At 41.2% G+C, this 21,375-nt stretch overlaps 1 protein-coding gene across 2 annotated transcripts in view; it reads right to left on the bottom strand.

Annotated features, from left to right (window-relative positions):
- Nucleotides 1-1,898: 1,898 nt before the first annotated feature.
- Nucleotides 1,899-21,375, bottom strand: part of SLC5A8 (solute carrier family 5 member 8) — a 38,791-nt gene continuing 19,314 nt past the window's right edge. Inside the window, exons 9-16 of one of the 2 annotated variants that reach the window (XR_003094217.1) lie at nt 19,182-19,294; nt 17,166-17,233; nt 16,749-16,835; nt 13,354-13,556; nt 11,506-11,609; nt 9,149-9,234; nt 4,506-4,836; nt 1,899-2,476 (exon numbers count right to left, since the gene is read on the bottom strand). Coding sequence is in view for 1 of the 2 variants with exons in the window: in XM_014520234.2 (XP_014375720.1) it covers nt 4,705-4,836; nt 9,149-9,234; nt 11,506-11,609; nt 13,354-13,556; nt 16,749-16,835; nt 17,166-17,233; nt 19,182-19,294 (793 nt within the window). In the remaining variant the exon portion in view is untranslated. Of the gene's footprint in view, nt 4,837-9,148; nt 9,235-11,505; nt 11,610-13,353; nt 13,557-16,748; nt 16,836-17,165; nt 17,234-19,181; nt 19,295-21,375 lie in introns of both variants that reach the window. The other variant, XM_014520234.2, reaches the window with a different exon arrangement.

Genomic DNA, 21,375 nt, shown 5'->3' with positions numbered 1-21,375 from the left:
TGTATAATATATAGAAAGATTGTTTATTTGTAAATAGCAAAAAGAAAAAAAATTCTATGGAGAAGAATGTTGAATTTTCACACTTAAAACAAAAAACCATCATCAGCATAAAGCCATGTTTAACGCTTGTATAATGTGATGCAATAAACTTTAAAATAAATTATGCATATGAAATCTTTGTTGTTGGGCCTTAATAAGTTATTTTATTTTTCCCTACTTTGGGGTGGGAGGTAAATAGGACATAAAAGAAGCAAAAAAATAACCAAGACCTGTCAACCCTTTCTTTTCCTAACTCCATTGTGTTATCTTTAGGTTCCTGTTGTGTTTCCAATAGAAAGGATTGGTCTCACAGAAAGCTGAGTGATATCTGGAAAGTGTGTGTTCTCTTGATTTCCATGAATTTAATAGATATGGGGTCAGCAACCCCTGGCACGCATGCCGAGCATGGCACGCAAGGCCATTTTGCTCATAACACTAGCGCCAGCCCGGGCTCTAAGCAGCTGCTGCCAGTCATGGAGCCCGGGCTGCTCCCAGCGGGTGGCTGGGAGGCTGCAAGCCCTGCTGCAAGCAGACCGGGCTCCGTGGGCCGGCTGCAGCCGAGAGGCTGCAAACAGCTGCTCCGGGCTCCAGTATGTCAGTGCTCCAGCACCTTCCAAGGTAGACATTGAGGTTTTTTTCAGCACTCGGGCCAAAAAACTTTGCCTACCCCTGTAATACATGCTGATTAAAGTCTTTTAAGAAGGAAGTCATGACCTCCTGGTTAAAGGCCTGCTATCTTTACCCAGGCAAAACTGCCTAACTGTGGTAGACCTAGCAGAGGACAGGACATTATCCTGGAGAAAAATTGACCACAATTATTTTATGATCAGTCCATTAATACAAGTACAAGAAATGCAAGCAAAAGAAATGGCTATTCCACTGACCAGAGGTAACCCATAGGAGCCTACTAGAAATAAACCAGGTACCCCATGGGCCCATGCACAGTCCCAAATGTGTACCTCTTCAAGGCCAAGGCATATGCTCCAGATCAACAGACTGGAAACCATCCCAAAGAAGCAGTTAAGGTTTCTACAAGCTCATATTTCCTCTACTCTGATGGATTTCTCTACCTGCTGTGACTTAAATAAGATTTTTCTATTATCCCTTACAATATCACTTCTAGCATCCCAACTACCCCTGAAAAAATATAGCCTATTCTTAGTTTGACTTTCCTGCAAGTAGTCTTCTGAAGTAATTACATAAGAACAGGAATAAACAAGTCCCAGGCTTACACCATAAATCAGGTATCTTAATACAGAAATGTCCAGCATTAATTCATGCACTGGCAGTATCTCAGTGAAAAGGGCAGATGAATCAGGGCTGCAAGTGCTGCAAGGGCATTATTATTGTTGTACAGCATTTTTGGTATATGTCCTTTATGTGTAAAGTCTTCAGATCCATGTCCTCAGCCTTTTTGTAACTGTTTTGCATCATCTGCTTCTGATCTAGTGGCCTAAACATTGGGTCCATGGAGATTATTTGACTGAAACCCTAGCTTTGTGTCATGTTTACACTTAAATGCATTAAGCCACAAGATTATTGGCTTCAGATGGGGATCATCAACCCATTGCCCATGGGCCAGATCCAGCTCAGGGACATGGAGCTTCTGCTGTGTTCAGCAGTGTGGAGCTCTGAGAGCAGTTGCTTCCCATGCTGTGGCAGGGAAAAGCAGCAGTGGTGGGTGCCTTCCCCATGTTACTGCTGGGAAAAGCAGTGATATAGGCTTGATTCTGGCTTAGGATGCTTAAATAAAGTATTTAAAGCCACAAAATTGAAAGAAAAAACTGTGAGCCAAACACACACACACACACACACACACACAAAATAGTTTGATTTAAATATGACTCCATGATAAAGAATAATGTCAAAGGAGACCCGCAACAGTTTAATCAAGTATCAAATAAAATACAAACATTTATCTCAGTGTAGAATAATACAATGAAGTGCACATTGGTAATATTTTGGGCTAAACATAGACAACTGTTTTAATACGGTGCTGATTGGTCCAGGATATGACTTGTATCAAAACAGATGTGGCACAGTCATTTACACAGGAGGCTTTAAATGGCAATAAACTTGAATTAGGCACAATTTTTCAGAGGCAAAGCAAGCAAGCTTCAGTTCAAGTGCCCCCACCGCCATTTTCCAGCACAGGGACGCTGAAACAGTAGGCACAGTGGTGCTTTAATTAGAGTGGCTCTCGGAGCTGCTCTAATTAAAGTACTGCCCCACATCACCCCCAGAGTGTGTGTAAAAGTGCCCAACATTTCTAAACAAACAGTAGCAGTATTGTTACTTGAGTCATTAGATAGAATACAGGAGACTTGGTTTCTACTCCAAGCCTACCACTGATTTGTTAGACGACTGGAGAAATCACTTCATCATGCCTCAGTCCTCTTTGGAAAATAGAGACTTTCCTTCCTTCCTTCCTTCACATCTTTGAATAAAAAGTGCCATGTTAAGAGTTAATTTTTAAAATGTACTATATGTGAGCTGCTTTTAAAATGTGATGTTCTATTTCTTTATCAGTGGAGAGGCAAGGATTTCTTTGGGTGATATATTTTATTGGACCAAATGTATTGCTAAGATAGAATTAGGCAATTTTTCAAATGTAAGACACTCTTCTTCACGTCTGAAGAGAAAAGCCAGCACAGCAATAGTTAAAAAACAAAACAAAACAAAACAAACAAACAAACAAAACAAGTGGAGGCACACTAATAAGAATAATTAACCCTCATGGAGCATCATATGATTAAGCTCTTTTCTGTCACTGCACACACGTAAAATAGGTTGATCGCAAACACTACAAATGGCCAGATTTGGCTTATGTAAATTGGCACAGTTCCATTGACTTCAATGGAATGAGGGTCACTTATGCCAGGTGACCCATGTTCTTCCAGTTTTTGTTCCAGCCTGTCTTCACTATGATTTTTAGTAAGTATCTTAAAATTACAGTCAGAATTTTAACCTCAGTTTGACTGGGTGGTGCCTTCATAGATCACACAAAAAGGATGTTCTATAATGGCTTTTATTTCCCAAAATTATCCTAATACAACATAAATGTAATATCCTAGAATATAATACAAAATACATTTTTAAATATGCATTATACAAAATACGTAGGTGTAAACTGCCAAGTGGCTCAAAAACAGTGGAGGACAGATTCTGTTCCCTGCTCTAAGTGAGTACCAAAGCAAGTTGCTACAGGGGCAGGAGAAAATTCCCTTTCCTCCACAGAGCAGCATAAGGCCACCATACAAACTCCCCTTTTCCTTTATGCTGTTAGTGGCCTTATACTGCTCCCCTTGAAGACCCCAGTATATATATGGAATGAATAGGAGGTAAATTGAAGGCCCACAGTGCACAGTGCTACAGGGTTTCTGAGCTGTACTTCAGCTTATAGGTGGACTTGGGACAGGGTTCAGTAAATTATAGCAGCCAGATTCCCCTTACTCTCACACAGAATTGAGCACTGAGGTTTTCCCACCTGTAAAATTCTAGACATGTTCTATTCTGGCTTGGACTTAATTGAGTGATTGTACTTACAGCTCATATTTAGTAGCATTTTATACTCAGTTTGCAAAAGTGTAAATGGTTGCTACCCAAGGTGCTAGGCAACATTGAGTAGCCCAGTGATTTTCAACCTTTTTTCATTTATGGAAAATTTTGAATGGAAGTGCGAACCCCTTTGAATTGTAAGTGTGGGTGTTCACATATTTTTGATTGATGATAGTCATCTTTCACGGACCCCTTGGATAGTCTGCAGATCCCCAGGGGTCTGCTGACCACAGTTGAAAAGCACTGAATTAACCCATGAATTATGCTAGCGGGTCTGCACATAGCAAAAAAACCCTACTATTTTGTAACTTTCTACCTATGGAATCATACACATTGTGGGTATAAAGGGGTAGAGAGTTCCCTTCACACCCTACGAGCTATGCAAAAAATCTGATCTAATAATCAAAAATCCTGAGTTGATTAGCTCTGTTGTTGCTTCGGGGCATGCGGGGTGATGAGGAAGGACCTTTTCTCTAAACATTTCTAACAAACTCTCTAAGGTCTAGCCCAGCTCTTCAGCCTTGGCATTGAAGAGATGGGGTTAAGCAACTTCCCCACATATTTGCGGTTGAATGCTTTGCCTACAAGGTGCTCAGATACTGCAGCAATGGCTATCTTCATAAAAAAATGGCCAGTAGGTACTCAGGGTCAGCACTTCTACAAGGAAAGATATTTTTAATGTTAAATTCTGCTTCCTTCATTCTAAAAACGAACTATAGACCTCTTCGTAGCTTCAGTATGGAACAGATCATTAAGATGATCAGCCATGTCTGCGAAAATTGAATGCCCTCCTTTAAAATATTACTCTGAAAATTAACTGAGATTTTAAGCAAATATTTTTACAGGAGACCACACAAAAATGATTTCATACAGAAAATCTCTGAATTCCTGCATTAAAGACCACTTACATAAGAGACACCTGATTCCTTTTTTTGAAATTCTTCTTAATCTTAACGTTATTCCAATGTGGTGAAGACATGGAGCATGGTAAGGATTCTTGCATATAACCAGAGGTATAGTAGGTAAATTAATTCTTTCCAGAAATGCCACCAATGTCTTCAAAACAGTAACTAAAATGTTTGTAGGTAAGAGCTCCATGGCACCAGGTCATATATGAATGCCATTGACTTTCTCTTTATTGTCTGTGAAATTCATTTCAATATGGTTGAAAGCAGGATTGTCGATTCCTTCATCTGCCAGATTGTGAAGTTTCCAGTTCAAAACTTCCACTTTCTCCTTCTGAAAAAGAGTTTATATTGTGATATTCTTAGGTCCAAAGTATCTTTCTCTTACTCTCTCTTACACATGCACACATACCCGCATATGCATTGCATGCACGTGTGCACACACACACATATTATCCCTGTTGACTCCTGCTAAACGTTTCCCCTAAACTATCTTCCATAATCTTAGGTTTGGCCTCTTTTTGCCTAATGCCTAATTCAAGAGGATGCATCACTTCTCTAAGCATTTTCCTGATCTTCTCACAGCTGAGAAACTTTATCTTTCTCTTCTTAATGTAAATGTGGCACAGACCACAGATACGGTACTTACTACAATGAGGCTACAAAACATGTTAGTGAACATTAATTATTTTCAAAGGAAATGCATAAGAGTGAGACCCAGGAAAAGAGTAAATGGAACAAGGAGAAAGTTGGAGGAAGTATGGTGTTTCTGACATTGTAGGGGAGACAATTAAAGAAAAAGAAGTTTTAAAATATGTATTGAGTGGTTTTTACTGGGTGAGACATAGAATCACAGAAAATCATAGAAACTTAGGGTTGGAAGGGACCTCAGACGGTCATCTAGTCCAACCCCTTGCTAAAAACAGGACCATCCCCAGCTAGATGATCCCAGCCAAGGCTTTCTCTAGCCGGGTCCTAAAAACCTCCAAGAATGGAAAGTCCACAACCTCTCTGGGTAACCTGTTCTGTGTTTTACTACCCTCCTAGTGAGAAAGTTTTTCCTAATATCTAACTTAAATTTCCCTTGCTGCAACTTGAAACCATTGGTCCTTGTTCTTTCATCTGCTACCGCTGAGAAAAGTACAGGATCACCTAACTGTGTCAAGACCCTAAGTCCCAATGAGTTTTAATGGAACTTACTCATGTTTCAAAATCCAACATGTGTGGACTAAGGGCATGTCTACACAGCACTGACTAGTCAGGCATAGCGATCCAAAAAACTTTTTCACACACCCAGGCTAATTACCTCTTTTGAGAAGCAGGGCTTCATAGCCTGGGTGCAACACTGCACTAGCACAGATCCACAGGTTCCAGTATCAGGGCTAAAAGAAATTGAGGTGGCTCACATATCTCTGCATGTGCTGCCCTGCATCATGTAGATTCCAGTATGTGAGATGGCACACTCACAACTGCCTTAGAATACCTCGGTGTGGCATTGCCTTGTAGCAGGCAGACATAATCCAAGGTCCTACTGCACAATGCTGACAGCATAATGGGGCCTCAAGGTGAATATGAATTTAGTTTTTAGGTATAAATGAGCTATAGTCCCTTAATTTTTTTAAGCTTGAGTTTAAACATTTTCATTTTTTATTACAACCCCCCCCCTCTCCCTTACATTACATTTTTCAAATAAAAGTCAAAGCTAAAAAGGAAGTAGGGTTACTAGTCAAATTCAGGGACAGCACACATTTTTTAGTATTGATTTAAGATAGGGTGGGTGGACAGTTCGACTTTACAGTGCAGAAAATAGAGTTTGCAAAGAGCAAAGGCAGCATATTTTACTTTGCCTCATTTAAGGGGATTTTGTGGAGCAAGAACATTTATTTTAAAAATAAATGCCAAGCAACTATGTCCTTTATTTACCTGCTTCTGCTTTGTTTCTGGGTTATGTCAAGAGAAAAAGAGAACCTTTTGTTCTCTTTTCTGAGGGCCAAATACATCCAAAGCCCATTTCTCTCAGTAGGAATCTTTTCTATGCTTTATATCAGGCCAGCTATAAACTGGTGTGAATAAGGAATATCTGTACTGAAGTCAAGAGAATTGTAGTGGCGTGGAAAAAGAATCAGACCTGGAGCTGGGCATTTATCTAGCAGGTAGAAAATGTAAATGTAAGTGGACTGCAGAAAAACCGTAAATTGATGCTCACAGTAATCTTTGGAATGTTTCTTCATATATGAAGAGGATGAGTGGGTTTCAATCTGAGCATTGTTATTGTCATTCAAAATGTATCCGACATTGTTTCTGTGTGCAAATAACAGCAACTGTATTGCTGTATAGCAGTTTGTCATCCCAGTTTCATGACATGCTGTCTGCTAAGCCTCATGCCTAACTGCATTCCATCAGTGAAAATCAGGTTTCTGGCTTTCCTGCTTTAACATATTCCTCTTCATTAAATCTAACTTGAATTAAACTGAAGATCCTTGTCGCTCAGGCAGAATGGAAATCACCCCCACTTTTTTCTCAACAGTTAGATTGGTGCATTAATAGGCATCCTTTCCCCAACTCACCAGCTATGTTGAGCTATACAAGGCAAATACTTATATCTGGGCACAAACAGAAGTTATCCTGCCCATTTAATTTGTAGGCATGAGTTTCCACATTCACTCTGTCCACTGGCTGAGAAGCACATCCTAAGGTAGTTTGATCTGGGGGAGGTGTATTAAAGTCATGGACCTACAGTAGTTTACACCAGTGGTGCTCAATCTTTTTGGTCAGCAAACCAAATGAATAGTGCTCAGTCCATCCGCAGGCTCAGTTCAGTCAGTAGACCCCATCTGGTGACCAGCATGAGTGCAGCAGGCCCCATCCAGCCCCACTGAGGGGGACATGAGCAGTCTGGCCCCAATCCAGCCTATCAGGAGAAGGGGACATGGCTCAGCCCCAGCCCAGTCCTCCAGCTGTGGTGGGGAGGGGGAGGGGAAGGGGACATGGCCCAGCCCTGATCCAGTCTCTAGGAGGAAGGGGGTGTGGCCCAGTCCAATTCAGTTGTGGAGGGGAGGGAGCAGGTCCAGGACATGGCCTGGCTCCAACCCATTACATGGGGTTTTGGGTTTGAGAATTTGGTAGGGGAAAGGGTGGCAATATCAATTGCCACTGCCCCCTGGCCGCCAAATTTCCATACTTATGGGGAGCCCCATGGGCCAGATGTGATGGCTCTGCAGGCCATATTTGGCCCACAGGCCAGAGGTTGAGCACCCCTTATTTATTTCATCTGAACATCTGGCCCATGGTTTCTACATGGATGAATCACATGCATCATCTATTAAAAAATCTGTCCCTGTTGCACATGTTTAGTTTCCAAAATGTGCAACATCTCAACACAAAGGGTTTTCACAACAGGAAAAAGGTCTGAACACTGGATCATTTTAAAAAAGACTATTGCCATGTGACACCCAGTGTGGCAGCTTTTGCTGTTACTTTTAACTCAGTGCATTGGGCAAATAGCATATCACTGTAATAGTGGTCTTAATAAAACCTATTCTAACTTAGGAGGGCCAAATTGACAACACTCTACTCACAGCGATGACCAGTCACTTTCAATGGGGTTATAAGAGTGAAGGGTCACAACAGTTTCTAGAGCTGGGGCCCAGATGGCCATCTTTGATCAGTTGCTGGAGCTCAAGTAAAGTCAATGGAAGTATGTCAGTTTAAACCAGTAGAGGAGCTGCCCCTCCACGATCAGGGTAAGTAAGTTAAGGCATTCTCCACTGACTGGAAAGTCTAATTCTTTCATGGATATGAGAGGAAGGTGTTATTGGTTTATTTCTATGCAACAGGTATGAACTAGCATATAGCACTGCCAAATGTGGCAGCCAGCAAGGTAGTCTTTCTTTAAGAAGTGTTGATCTTTAGTACTGTAATCTGATTTTATTCTTGAGATGTTTGTCTCCATTCTATTCAACACTTCTTCTAAATATTTAATTTTTTGCAGGAGAGGCTGCCATTTAGACCGTACAGGTGGTGGGGAATTTCGCCCCGCTCAAGCTATAGCTAGTAATTTAAAAAGAGAAAAAAGTCTAACATTTATCTATGAAAGGACACTTCAGTGCTCAGAGCAGCCTATGTACCTCATTCTGAGAGGTTACCTAGGAGTGCCCTAGCAGAATGCTGAACTTCTGAGAGCAGGTGTTCTTTCTTTTATCTGCTACTCACTGAAGTCAGACACCTGCTGCTGTGGCCAGATATAGATACCAGCTGCTTTACCCTGACCCCGTCTGGTGGACAGCTGCTGCTTAAATGAAGCAGTCATGACAAACTGTGTCAGCCAGTCAGGAAAAGTATAAAGACAAAATTTAGTCCCCTGGGAAAGCTTTGTTGAAGTATTTTGGCTTCTGACTCCAATGTTGCTACATTATTAGAGCTAGTGTTTCCTCTTAAGGGGTGTTTATTGGGTAAATTCTATGTTTGTGATGACCAAGGCTGACCTCTGCAGAGGACCAAGTTGAAAGGACAAAACCTGGATCAATAAATGATTAAACAATAAAACTTTTTTTTTAGAACATGTAACCCCTGGTGAATTTGTGTCCATTCTCCAGGAGTGAAGACCTGGTGGAGGCAAAGTAGGATCTGCACATAACAATACTTACTTTCTCAGGTTTAGAAAATGCGAAGTTGGACAGGAAGTCCTCTTTTGTCACCAGTAATTTGCGGTCAATATTTTGCTTCCTTCCTCCTGTAAAATAGACACAGTATTAAATTTTCTATTAAATAGTTTTTAACCTGGTACCTCTTATTCTACAGATAACAGTATACCAAATTCTAATTGCCTGATCTTGCCCCATCTTGATGCCCTGGGTAGAGGCAGCAGCAAAAAGCAATTACAAGCTGTTTCCTCAGGTTGCATCAGCCACATATTCCAGTATCACTCGGATCTATCAGGTACCGGAGTATAAAGGATGCCACGGCTGTGTTTGGAAGCTTGTTAACTATCCCTGTGATGTCTGTCCCTTAGGGACATACTCTAGGTGCATGCTTTTTGTGTCAGAAGAGGAAAAAAATCAAGTATCTGCTAGCCAAAAACAGCAGAAGGAGCCTACGTTTTATGTAACATTCAGTGTCTGCAACCAGCCTGATGGTGTAGTAGTAGCCCAAAGTGCTACCATCTGTAGGAATTAAGGGCACTGAGAGATGTGCAGCTCCCCGCTTTACAGGAAGCACTATGAATTACAGCAATCCCCTTGCTGGGTTTTTGGTTGTAGCCGTGTTAGTCCCTATGCCTGAAGAAGGGTGACTGCACCCGAAAGCTTGCTAAGAACTTTTTTCCAACTACTCAGTTGGTCTAATAAAAGATATCACATCTACTCAAAGAATCTTGCCTGCCAACAATCCCCTTGACCTGGCTTCATGACAGCTGCCTCTTTCTGCTAGCTTTTCCCTGCCCCACACCCCTGCAAACTCCAGTGCTGTCTTCAGGATGGGAGGGGGGTTGGGGTTTGTTCAGCCTGCACTGGAGGGTGGAGCAGGTGGATTGGAGCACTCCACTCTGGGGGCTCCAATCCACCCACCACACCTTCCAGCACAGGCTGGGCAAGAGTGCCCTCCCCTCCCTTCTCCCCACTTCCATCCTGAAGACAGCAGCAGGCAAGGGCAGAGCTCAGCTGCATCAGTTCAGCCCTGCTGACAGACGTTAATGAAGGCACTCCAATTTGGAGCACCTTTACCTGAACCCTCATGTAATGAGGGTTCATTTGCTGTGTGATCGTGCACTTTTGAAGCACCCTGCAGCCATGCATTTCTCTCAGGGCACAGCTGTTGAGCACTTCAGGGGGGCCAATCACGAGACACAATGTCACTTTTGTCAGTGCCCTCCGTTTGAGGCTCAGACTTAGTCCTGCACTCCCCAAGTGGCAACTTTCTTAATCATGGGGGGTTGTCCCACATTATACTGCAGTGATTTCTATGGTCAATAGTTTGAGGAGAAAGCTGGGTGTCCAATCTCCTACATCCTTATCTTAAGGACTGCTGTCATACTATGAAACATGAGGAATGACAGATAGTTCCCAGGGACTCCAGAAAATGTTTGAGGAATATTGGGTGGGAGGAAGGGAGTGAAAGGGAGACAGGGGAGGAGAGGAAGGTGGAAAAACTAATACAGCTGAGCATATTCTCCTCACCTCTTACAGACAAGAATCTCATGAAAACCATTCCATACAATGGGTCAAATGTATGCCACCTTAGAGGGGACTGAAGAGGTGGTGTTCAAATCTATACTAGGTTAAACTTTGAGTTAGGTTAAATACAATTTAGGAAGCAACAGCCCCCAAATCTTGTGAGCTGTTCTCATGAGACTTTCACCTAAAATCCTGGAAATGTGAAATAAGCTGTTTCTGTGCTATTTCAGCCATGTGCAAACTGGATAATAGGCCCTGTCTGGATTTTCCTGAGAACAACATGAAAAGTAGGTCTGGATCTTGAGCTCAGCTGCAAACTGTCCTGCTTGCCCTCGGGCTCCATAGATATTTCAGTGGGCAACTAACGTGGCAATATAGAGTGAGTCATTCCTTGGGTGCGTGATTAGCAAATTAAGTGAAAATGAGCACTGTTCATCATTCTCTAACATTTTAAATTTGCTCAAAGCTTTTGTCCTCAGGAAGAAAGAATGGCATATTTCCTGTCAGGATTATCTGCATGTTCAGTGGTAACTGTCAAACCCCTGCCCCTGCTAAGACTTAATAAAATGGAAAAAATGTATTGTATCTCCCCACCCCATCCTCTCAGGCTCAAAAACAGCTGAATCTGCTTCCTCATGCTTCAGAGGGGAAAGAAATCTCACCTGTAGGCAGATAACAAGTATGTGAAATTTCAGCCGAAGAGAAGAGTGAATTAAAACAGGGCATTAGGATGGAAACCTTTATGAAATTTCTACTAGCATGGTTGTGGACAGTTCACATTACTTCAGGAAAGAATTTAAATGCATCTTGAACCCAAACTCTGACAAACATACCTGATAAAAGGCTGACAATTATTCCCACTGCTATTGTGACCAGAGTCCCAAGTGTGCTGAAGTACAGATAGGACAAGGAATACCAGTGATCAGCTAGAACAGGTCTAGAAAAAGGGAGAGAACACAAGTTGGGTTTTTTTTCTCAGACGACTTGAAAATATAAAGCTATGAACAGAGACAATAAATAACATAAGGAGAATGCTGTGCTAAGACCACTTTAAAAATAACAACCTACATGCTAAACTTGCAGATACACTCATATGCATTTTTTTAAAAAGCTTGTGAGTCTTTTACTTACTGGGGAGGAGTCTGGGCTGTAAGGTGTAAGAATGCGGCACAGTCAGTGAAACAAGAAGTTCTTGTGTTTCTACTAGGAAGTCTAAGCAAAACTTAAGAGTCCAGTCTATCCATGCAAAGGATGGAGAGGACTAAAAGCTGCTTTACTGCCCCTTTTTTCTGTATTTTCCACCCCTCTCATTAAGTGCAAGCATAGACTCTGACTGCAAAACCCATTTTTTCCAGATGGGACCATGCCACATCCAGTAGCCACTTGTGAGGTGTGGAGGTATGAACTACTCTATCCTTTTTGTAGATCTAGAGCAGTGGCTCTCAACCATGGTACACTCAAGGCCCCCCTTGTTACATTCAAAGCACTCCTAGCAAAATGCCAGGTCTTATTTTTCACTCATTTTTTGACTATAGAAAAATAATAGAGCAATTATTGTGTTGCAAAGAACTGAGAAAGACCCCCAAAAGGTCAGAATATTTTGACACGGTGGATTCCTATTTGAAATCTCTTGGTTTATCTTATGAATCATGCACACCTCACAGTGATAATACTGCGTGGCACCCCATAGCACCCTTACGAGTATCTCATGGCAGCCCAGAGTACCACAGCACCCTGGTTGAGAATCACCAGTCCAAGGCTTCTGCTATCCTATTTTGAGTTTCTTTGCCACACACCACAGCTGGAGGGACACTGACCAAAGTTCTTGGCCGTGTATTTTTACTGATATCATCAAAACATAACCAGTTAATGGTGCATACTTGGCACTGAGATTTATGGGGGAGGTGAAAAATTTACCTTTCATTCTCTGAAGCTTTATATTCCATGTGAGAAGTAAAAGAGTAACTAGTCAACCACCCTGAACTCGAAGCAACTATTTGTAGCAGATCAGCTAGCAAAAGGAGTCTCTGGCTTAATGCTAACTCTATACCAAGACATAAGAATTGACACTTAGAATTTTTAACCCAGCCGTTGGCCCTGCAGGTATTGTTCTATTGAATTTAATGTATTTTCTTTAAATCTTTTTACTGTATGTTAACATTGTATAAGAGGCTATGATGGCTGTGGGAGGGGTAGGAACAGCATTTTTCCCAGCTCCACTAATTCTCCTGATTTTGCTGAATGTAGCTACTTATTTCTGCATAGGTTTGATGCTGCTGAACAAACCGTTACTGGAAGATTTACCAAGAGCATGTAAACCCCACCCTACCCACTTTCAGATTTGACCTGCTTTGATGGTAAAACAGAACTTTGATCATGGTAAATAATCCACTAAACACAGCAGTCCCCTGTGCCTATGCAAAATGCATAAGTAAACTACTTCCCAGTGTAGGACTGTCAGACTGGTTCTAATCTAAAGCCCACTGAAGCCAACAGAAGGATTTGTGGGTTTGGGATAAGACACCATCCCTGTGAAGCACAAAAGAGAACGTGGTTTCTTCCAAGTAGAAAAGTAACTTAACCCAAGGAGGATTTCTTAAATAACCAAACTGCTAGACAGACATTCACATCACTTCAAATCAGACATGTGCTATGCTTCACATGCCAGCATTGTTGTATACCTTTCTATGACTGGAGCATGTGAGAGTGTTGTTAAAATTGGCATGGCCATTGTTGCAGTCCAGTTGCCTAGTGGTTCTGTCTCACAGCCTATAGTTGTAAGCTTTAATGGCATAGTCCTCTCAGGGAGAGGAGGATAAATCTGAGCTCCAATTCCAACCCAGAGAGATACAACAAAGCCACTTAGAAGACCTACAAATGCGCCCTGCAAAAAAAACAAAGTGAAAGTTCATTTACTTGCAAAATGAGAGAAACACAAGAGATGCACAAAAAGAAACAGAAAAAAAGCATCAAAGTTTTCCATTTCAGCAGCCTAAGTTTCATAATGGACTTACCGAGTATGCAACATTTGAAAATCAAGCCACTTTATTTAGATACCGTAATACTGTATTTTCTTACATACAGCATACACCCATTTTTACTTAACTTGTTTTTGAGAAGCAGGATGAAGAAAAAAAATCTTCTTGGTAGAAACTGAGTAGCAGTAGCTAGGGAGGTGAGACTCCTGCCACCCTGCACACCAACTGGGGCCCTCTCACCACCCCCGTGCACTAGGTCTGACCCAGTGGGTGCATCTACATGTACCCTACGGTGCCATTGTTTTGGAAGTACTACATGATAATGCAGTAACAACCCGTGCTGCACCATGCCAGCGGTGCACAGTTATTTTTAGCCCCTATGTCACCGTAGCAACATGCTATATCAAGGGAGTGCGTTGCTACGGCAATGTAGCAGTGGCATCATGTTTTTTTACATCACCATAGCACGTTGCTACAGTGACATAGCATCATGTGTATATGCACCCAGTATGCCACATCCAACACCACATGTTGTGTCTGGGGCCATGTGCCAAGTCCAACCCCATGCACAGGGTTTGGGGCTGCCAGGTCCAACCTCATGTACCAAGCCTCACACCATTCACCACCCCAATCCAGCACATGGGGCCATGTCATCCAGCCAAGGTGTTTCCCATGGGTCTGGAAATTTGGTGGTGGGAGAGCAGTGGCAGTGTTAATTGCTATGGTTCCCAGAGCTATGGCTATTAATGCTGGTACCAATCCTCCACCACAAAATTTTTGGATCCATGGGGACCTAGTTTCCTCGCATATAATGCACATCCCAATGTTCATCAGTTGGTTTGGATGAAAAAGCTGTGTGTTACATGCGAGAAAATATGGTACTTGAATCTAATGTAGGGTATATCTACATGATAAATTAGTGTGTGCACTTACTGGGCATCAGCCACTCCATGGCAAATGCCTGTGTACATACATACATACATACCTGTACCCCATGGTAAATGCAGTGAAAGTCAAATAGAAGGGGGAAAATTATGCACAGTTATTTACTACAGAATGGCTCATGTGCAGTGCATAACATACCTCATGCTAACTTGTTTGTGAGGCCCAAGTATGAATAACTATTTTTGTAATCTTAGCCTGTCACTTCAAAAATCTTCTGTTCAGCTAGGTCTGTCTATGAAGTCAGAAATGTTTTTTGTTTTATTGAGATAAATCTTTTTTTTAAATGTACATCTGCTAATATTTTATTTGAACATTCTCCTTAGAGCACATGCAGAAAATTCACAATTGTTTTTTCCCCTGGTGTTTTTCCTGAAGACAAAGAATTTTGTTAGAGCACAGGTTCCCAAAGTTTTATTCATGGAGGACCCCTTAAGGGTGGAACATGATGTAGGGGGCACATAACAAAATGAGGCTGCAATGCAATACCTTTATGTTCAGATAAATGAAACATAAGATTCCTTATAGATCCAAGTTATAACAAGGTGAAGTACCGGGCTGTTCCTATCTGTCAGTCAATTACAATTCTGAACAGTAAATGGCTTCAGCCTTGCCAGTCACCTAATTCTGTTAAGGATGGTCATCTTTAAAAAAAATAAAAAAATCCTTTGCAGGCCATGAACAAATAGTTCGCAGGCCACACTTTGGGAAACCCAGCTTAGGCCCCACTTGTCTTTCCCAAAGACAAGAATTTGCCTTCAAGATCTGAACAAGAATATTAAACCTAGGAAATTTAAGTGAAGTAGTTGTAAAAGTACTGCTGGTTGCCAGAGCCTGGTGTACAAAAACTGCTTCTACACCCTTTAAAATCAATGAGAGTTTATGTTCCTACTCCAGATAAGAACTCACTGGAGATTAACTGGGACTTAAGAAAGCATTGCTCTTGGTTCTCTGAACAGGGATGAATTTAACCTAGTTTTTTTTCCGAGATATAGAGGTGTTTCAAATATGAAGTATTTGAAATTACACTTTTATCAAGCCCTTAATGTCAGCTGCAGGAAATCCCATGAAATAACTTCCCCTACTTTCTGTGATTTTTGCTACAAAGCAGAAAAAAGTTAGACTTTAGGTGTTAACCAGGAGTCCTACACATAGTATCTTCATTCAGGAGCCCAGTGTCTAATTCATTTTGGTTTAGAAAAAAAATATCATTATATTTACCCTTTAAATGTAACCTACTTTTTGTGGATTTAGGAGGAGCCAGCCAAAATTAACTAACTAGTGGAATCTTAGTTTAAACTATAACTATGGGACAAATGTTATTGCTCTATGATGTAACAACAAGTTCTTTCTTTTGGATGCTTTGTACACAACATAGTAATTCTACAAGGACAGGTAAGTAAAGAGGAAAGATAACTAATTAGTGCATCTTACCATTATTAACAATCTTTTCAGACTAAATTATTAACCTTATTTTACTAAAGCTAATAAAAAAAATATTAACAAACAGTTTTCCACCAGAAAGTGCTGATTTGATGGAATCAAAACCTTTTAGAAGAACATGATCAGCTTGCCTCACTGAAATCCCTAGTCATCCTTTTTTCCTGGCACACTACAAAGGTACCCTGCTCTCAAGCCAGCTGATTTTCCAGGCCATCTACAGAGCTGAGTAGTTGGTTCCCATGTTGACTGGCTCCTTGGGTTCCCTATGTTGTGAGCAAGTAGATGGGCTCCCCAGGTGGTTGGCTCCCCATCCTGCCCACTTATTAAGCAAAAAGGTTTCCTGGCCTTCATGTGGTTAACAGCACAGCTACTTGTCTGGGGTCTGGCCTGGTCCCCTAGTTCTTCAGAAACAGAATTTTCCAATTATCTCTGTATTGTGGGAAATGTCACATCTCCACATTTTCTTTCCAACTGAGAATGAAACAAAAAGATTCAGAGATGCGAAATCTACCATATGACAGATATTCCAGTTCCCTACTTATTACATCAGAGGGGTACTACATATGGAAAAACCCCAACTATTCTTCCACTATGTATAGAAAAATAACAAATTGAAACATTTTCCATGAAATAAAGCAATTTATTGGGGAAAACTATCCCTAACCCTCTCCAAATGACTTATGAATTTTGTACGACTCAGAACTTGAACTTACCAGGGGATTTGTGATGGGGCAAAGGATTCCCAGAGAAAACAGACCTAGAAGAGGGCCACCAACCATGCCAAAAATACTGAGAGCTGCCTGAGAAAAGAATAAAATCTTGTATTAGGTATCACACCATAAAACTGAAACCCTCAATAAGGCACATGAGGTATTGGGGGACAAAAATGAAGTACTTGGAGTAAAGGGTTCAAGGCTACCTCAAGGCCTAATTCTCACCAGGTGTTAACTGACAGAGTGCTACTGATGACCTACCTTGGGTTATACCTGCTGACAATCTGGCACTAGAATTTTCAAGGTAAGTTCCCATTCAAGAATTTAAATTTAATACAATTCAAGTAGCTGATGTTTTGTTCTTTCAAATGATATATTCTAGATAGCATAACACAGAGATGAAAAGCCATTACCCACCTGCAACAAACCTCCCATCAGGGATGCCAAAGCAGCCATAGCAATACAGAGTCCACCATAAAACAGACCTAAATGAACATGATAGATGAACATATCAACTAGGTTAAGTGTAATGCTCTTTGGGGAGAATATTTTCTTGTGGTCTAGTATTACCCCTAATAAATCACCCTACATGTAGGATTGTTTCTAAGAACAGCCAAATCAGTAAAAGGCTCAGAATGGAAATGTAAACATGACAAAGATCCTCTTACTGTATATTATATGGAAGATTAATTGAAACATTATATCTTACAAGGATATAAACACATTTTGTTCTGAAGAAAAACATCTTGCTTCCCACTTTTTTAGTTTTGTAACACCAGTGCAAATGCCTTATGATTATTAGAAACATGAACCCTAAGTCCTCTTTGTACAACTAGAGGGCGGTGGACAGCATAAATACATGTGACATCTCTCTTTTCCTCCTCAGCTCCATAGGGCTTTATCATTGTTTTGATTTGCTTGTCCTCCTCCGTACCAGCCCAGCCCTGATCATACCACAAATTAACCTTAGGAAACACAAGTTCCCTAAGGTGCCCAAAATGGAGCGCCTTCATCTGATCCCTCATTGATGAGGGTTAATTTGACGCATGATCAGCCACTTTAAAAGCACTCTGCAGCCTTACACATGTGTCACAGCATGGCTGTAGAACACTTTCAGGTGGTCAATCATGTGGTAAACATAACTTCTGTCTGCGCCCCATCTTCTACCTGACAATAACTGTGGTGATGCATTAATCCCAAAACCTAATGTATCAGGCAAATCATCACAATATTAGTAAGACAGGTGAGTCATCATTCCCACAGCAAACAAATGTTGGCATAGGGCTACTGACAACAGCGCTTAAGAAACAGTGCTCACTAGCATGATGTACTCTGTAGCATTTGGTATGTACTTGCACTGTTTTGGGTTGGGTTTTTTTAAATTTCTAAATGGATCATTTTGAAATAGTCTTCTCCCAGTTTTCTCCAACAAATATTATTGGATGCTGTGGGCCAAATCTGCCAGATCTCTTGCACATTGTCCATCTCCTGGAAGTCAGCATCTTAGAAGGTATTGCATAGTTCGTGGCTTATAGGAGATGGATCACAGAAAGGAGAACCAATGGTGAAATCACTCATCTTCCCTGCATCCCTCAGCTAACCTTCTCTGGTGCCAAAGGCAAACTGAGGCAGTACCAGTATCTGTGTCAGGCAGAAGGCGGTCAGCTGATGAAAGTGGGAGCATTCAGGTCATAAGATGATTTTCTAGTCTAGAATACCATATTTGCACCCTCATCTGTTCAGGTGCCCATTCAAGTAGTTTCACGGTGGCAATAAAATATCATTGTGATTTCAGTCAGGTCTGTGTTGGAGTTTCATTTATACAGATGATCTTCAGATGTTAAATAAAAACAATGGAGCTTTGCAAATTTAACCAAGTGAAGAACTGGACCCTGTATATTCACCCTAAAACTCATTGTCCCTAAAGTTTTAAAACTGGCTGCTTAGGGGCATTTAAATAGACTAATGGCTTCAGAGTACATCACAGGGGTCATAAAGTGAATTGTTGATTCCTCAAATGACAGTATGATGCAGTCCACTTTCTCACATTTGTCCTACCAAACCATTCTACATTCAAGTGATTTGTAACAAAAAATTTATCCCATACACCTGCCTTCTGACTGATGAAAGAAAAAATAACATCAATTTAACCTGGAACCTCTGGCTCTTTTGTATTAAGAAGTTAGATTGAACAAAGCTGCAATATAACTTTACTACTTAAAGACCAAATGAGAAGGCCTTTTCCATGCTTACTTTAAATAGCCTTTTTTTTCATTCTATCTAGAATGTCTCTCCTTGATTTTACACACAGTTTACAGAGGTGCAGTTTCATTTTCTTTAATGGATTCAATTGTATTTTGCACTACAATACAAGATCTGAATCAAGAGCTGTCTCTTAAAGGGAAAACTGGAAAATATCCTTTGCAGACTTACTCATCCCCTTGGAAATCCAAGACAATTTCTGTTCAGAGAGTGATCTGAAGTAAGGTTTAACGAGATCCTCGACAGTGACAGCAGCTAAAGCATTGATGCTGGAGGATACTGTACTGCAAGAGACAAAATTTAAAACATTTGTGTATTCTCCTAGGAACTGAAGTAAAACAACAACAACAACAAAAACCCTCAAAAAAACAGAGTTGGAATTATTCAAAAGGGAAATTGTTATTGCCTGCAACATTAGGAGAGATTTAATGTATAACATTGCATATGTGGATATTATTGTTACCAAAGGAGATAAAATTTACATTGCAAAAAATATAGTTACCTTCACTCTCAATGAAGACAATGCTTGTTTTAAGGTAAATAAGTTATCTGATTGGGCCGTGTGAAGCTTCAGTAGTCGATTCGATTCAGAGGAGATTTGGCCTGATTTGGTGGCTGAATCTCTGAATCAGCATTGAATCGGGAGACCCATTAATCTCTCCGAATCTGATTCGGAAGCTTCTGAATCAATTCAGAGAGATTTGAAGATTTGGCCATAGACTGTACAGGCAGGCACTAGGCAGTGCCGGTGGAAGCAGCTGGGGGAGCAGCCAGATGAGCCCCACCTTAAGCCAGCAGCCCCAGAAGAAGCTGTGGCTTGTCCAGCTTATCCCCCAGTTGCACCCCCGCCAGGGTGAGGCAGGCAGTGCTGGCAGCCCCAGGAGAAGCTGCGGGGGCTGGAGGGAATGTTTGGGAGCTGGGGGATCGAACTGGGAAATGGGGGGAATGATCGGAGACTTCCCCCCAGCTCCTGGTTCAATTCCCCAGCTCCCCAATCATTCCTCCCAGTTCCTGCAGCTTCTCCCAGGGCCACCAGCTCAAGCTGGGGCTTGTCTAGCTGCTCCCCTAGCTGCTCCTGCCAGCACTGCTGGCCTGTATAGTCTATGGCTGAATGAGATTCGACTCTGAATATTTTTGGATTCAGATTTGGCCAAATTGAATCAGGACAGTGATTCCAATCACTATCCATCCGAATCGCCGAATCTAAATTCAAAGCAAATACTTTCTGCTTTGCACAGGCCTATTATCTGATAAGTCCATAGAGAGAAAGTGAATATGTATTATTTATTATCAAGGGCTATTTTTGAATTTTATAACCTTTTTGATACTTTAATATGCATAGCATACATCTGACTAGGTAAGAACTGAGAGATGTAAATCTCAGATTATTGGCTATTTTGCGCAGACAAGGTTTTTTGAGTAAATCTGATATCTGGTATTAGACCAACTCCAGTAATTGGAAAAAATTCTTCTTTGCAAACTTTTGGGCACAAACACCCTTCATCAGGCTGAGGAAGCATCTGCAATTGATCTGTGCTCTTCCTGGATAGAATGAATAGTAAAGAAGCCAGAGGCTTTTACTATTCATTCCATCCAGGAAGAGCACAGACCAACTGCAGATGTTTCCTCAGCCCGAGGAAGGGTTTTTATACCTGAAAGCTTGCTAAGAAGAATTTCTCCAACTATCTCTGAGTTGGTCTAATAAAAGATATCAGCTTTGCCCAAAGAACCTTGTCTGTCTATGTCCAGGCCATCTTATATTCACCAGCCTACATATTGGCTAACGATCCTATCTTTAGTTGCCCACATTTGAAAATCTTCATCTAAATGAATGAATGAATAAATAAATAAATAGATGCCTGGGTTGTACATGGAAAATGAACATGTCTATGTACAGACAAGTATAGACATAAAATGCACAGCTTGATGCCTCCTAATTCTGAGCTCAAATGAGAGTTCAATACACTTGAAGGGAACTTGTTCGAGATAGTTGAAGTATTTTTGAAAGCAGGTCTAACTAATTTTCAATGACTTGGAAACTTCCGGGGGTGGAGGGAGGGAGTGGGGGTAGTAGTGGTGCAGTTGCACTCATCCCGCACTTTGATTCCTGCTCCATACAAACTTTAAAACCAATAGCCTGGAAGGAGCGAATCAGTTCTAGTCAGGCAGTGCTGAAAGAATCAGTTGATTTCATGGCTCATTATCATTCCCTGATCCCTACTAATCTCTTTCCACTCTAAAGGCATTAACAATTCTTTGCCTTTTTTTAATGGTCTTGATGTTCCACTGTTGAAACTATCCATCTGCAATTTTGCTGTTTGTTAGCCATAGCTGGTAAGGTCCCCCTTCTGTTTCACAGCCCTGA

Source organism: Alligator sinensis, unplaced genomic scaffold (genome assembly GCF_000455745.1).
Source record: "Alligator sinensis unplaced genomic scaffold, ASM45574v1 scaffold166_1, whole genome shotgun sequence".
In the NCBI taxonomy this organism is placed as follows: domain Eukaryota; kingdom Metazoa; phylum Chordata; order Crocodylia; family Alligatoridae; genus Alligator; species Alligator sinensis.
This window is presented reverse-complemented; position numbering and strand designations above follow the sequence as displayed.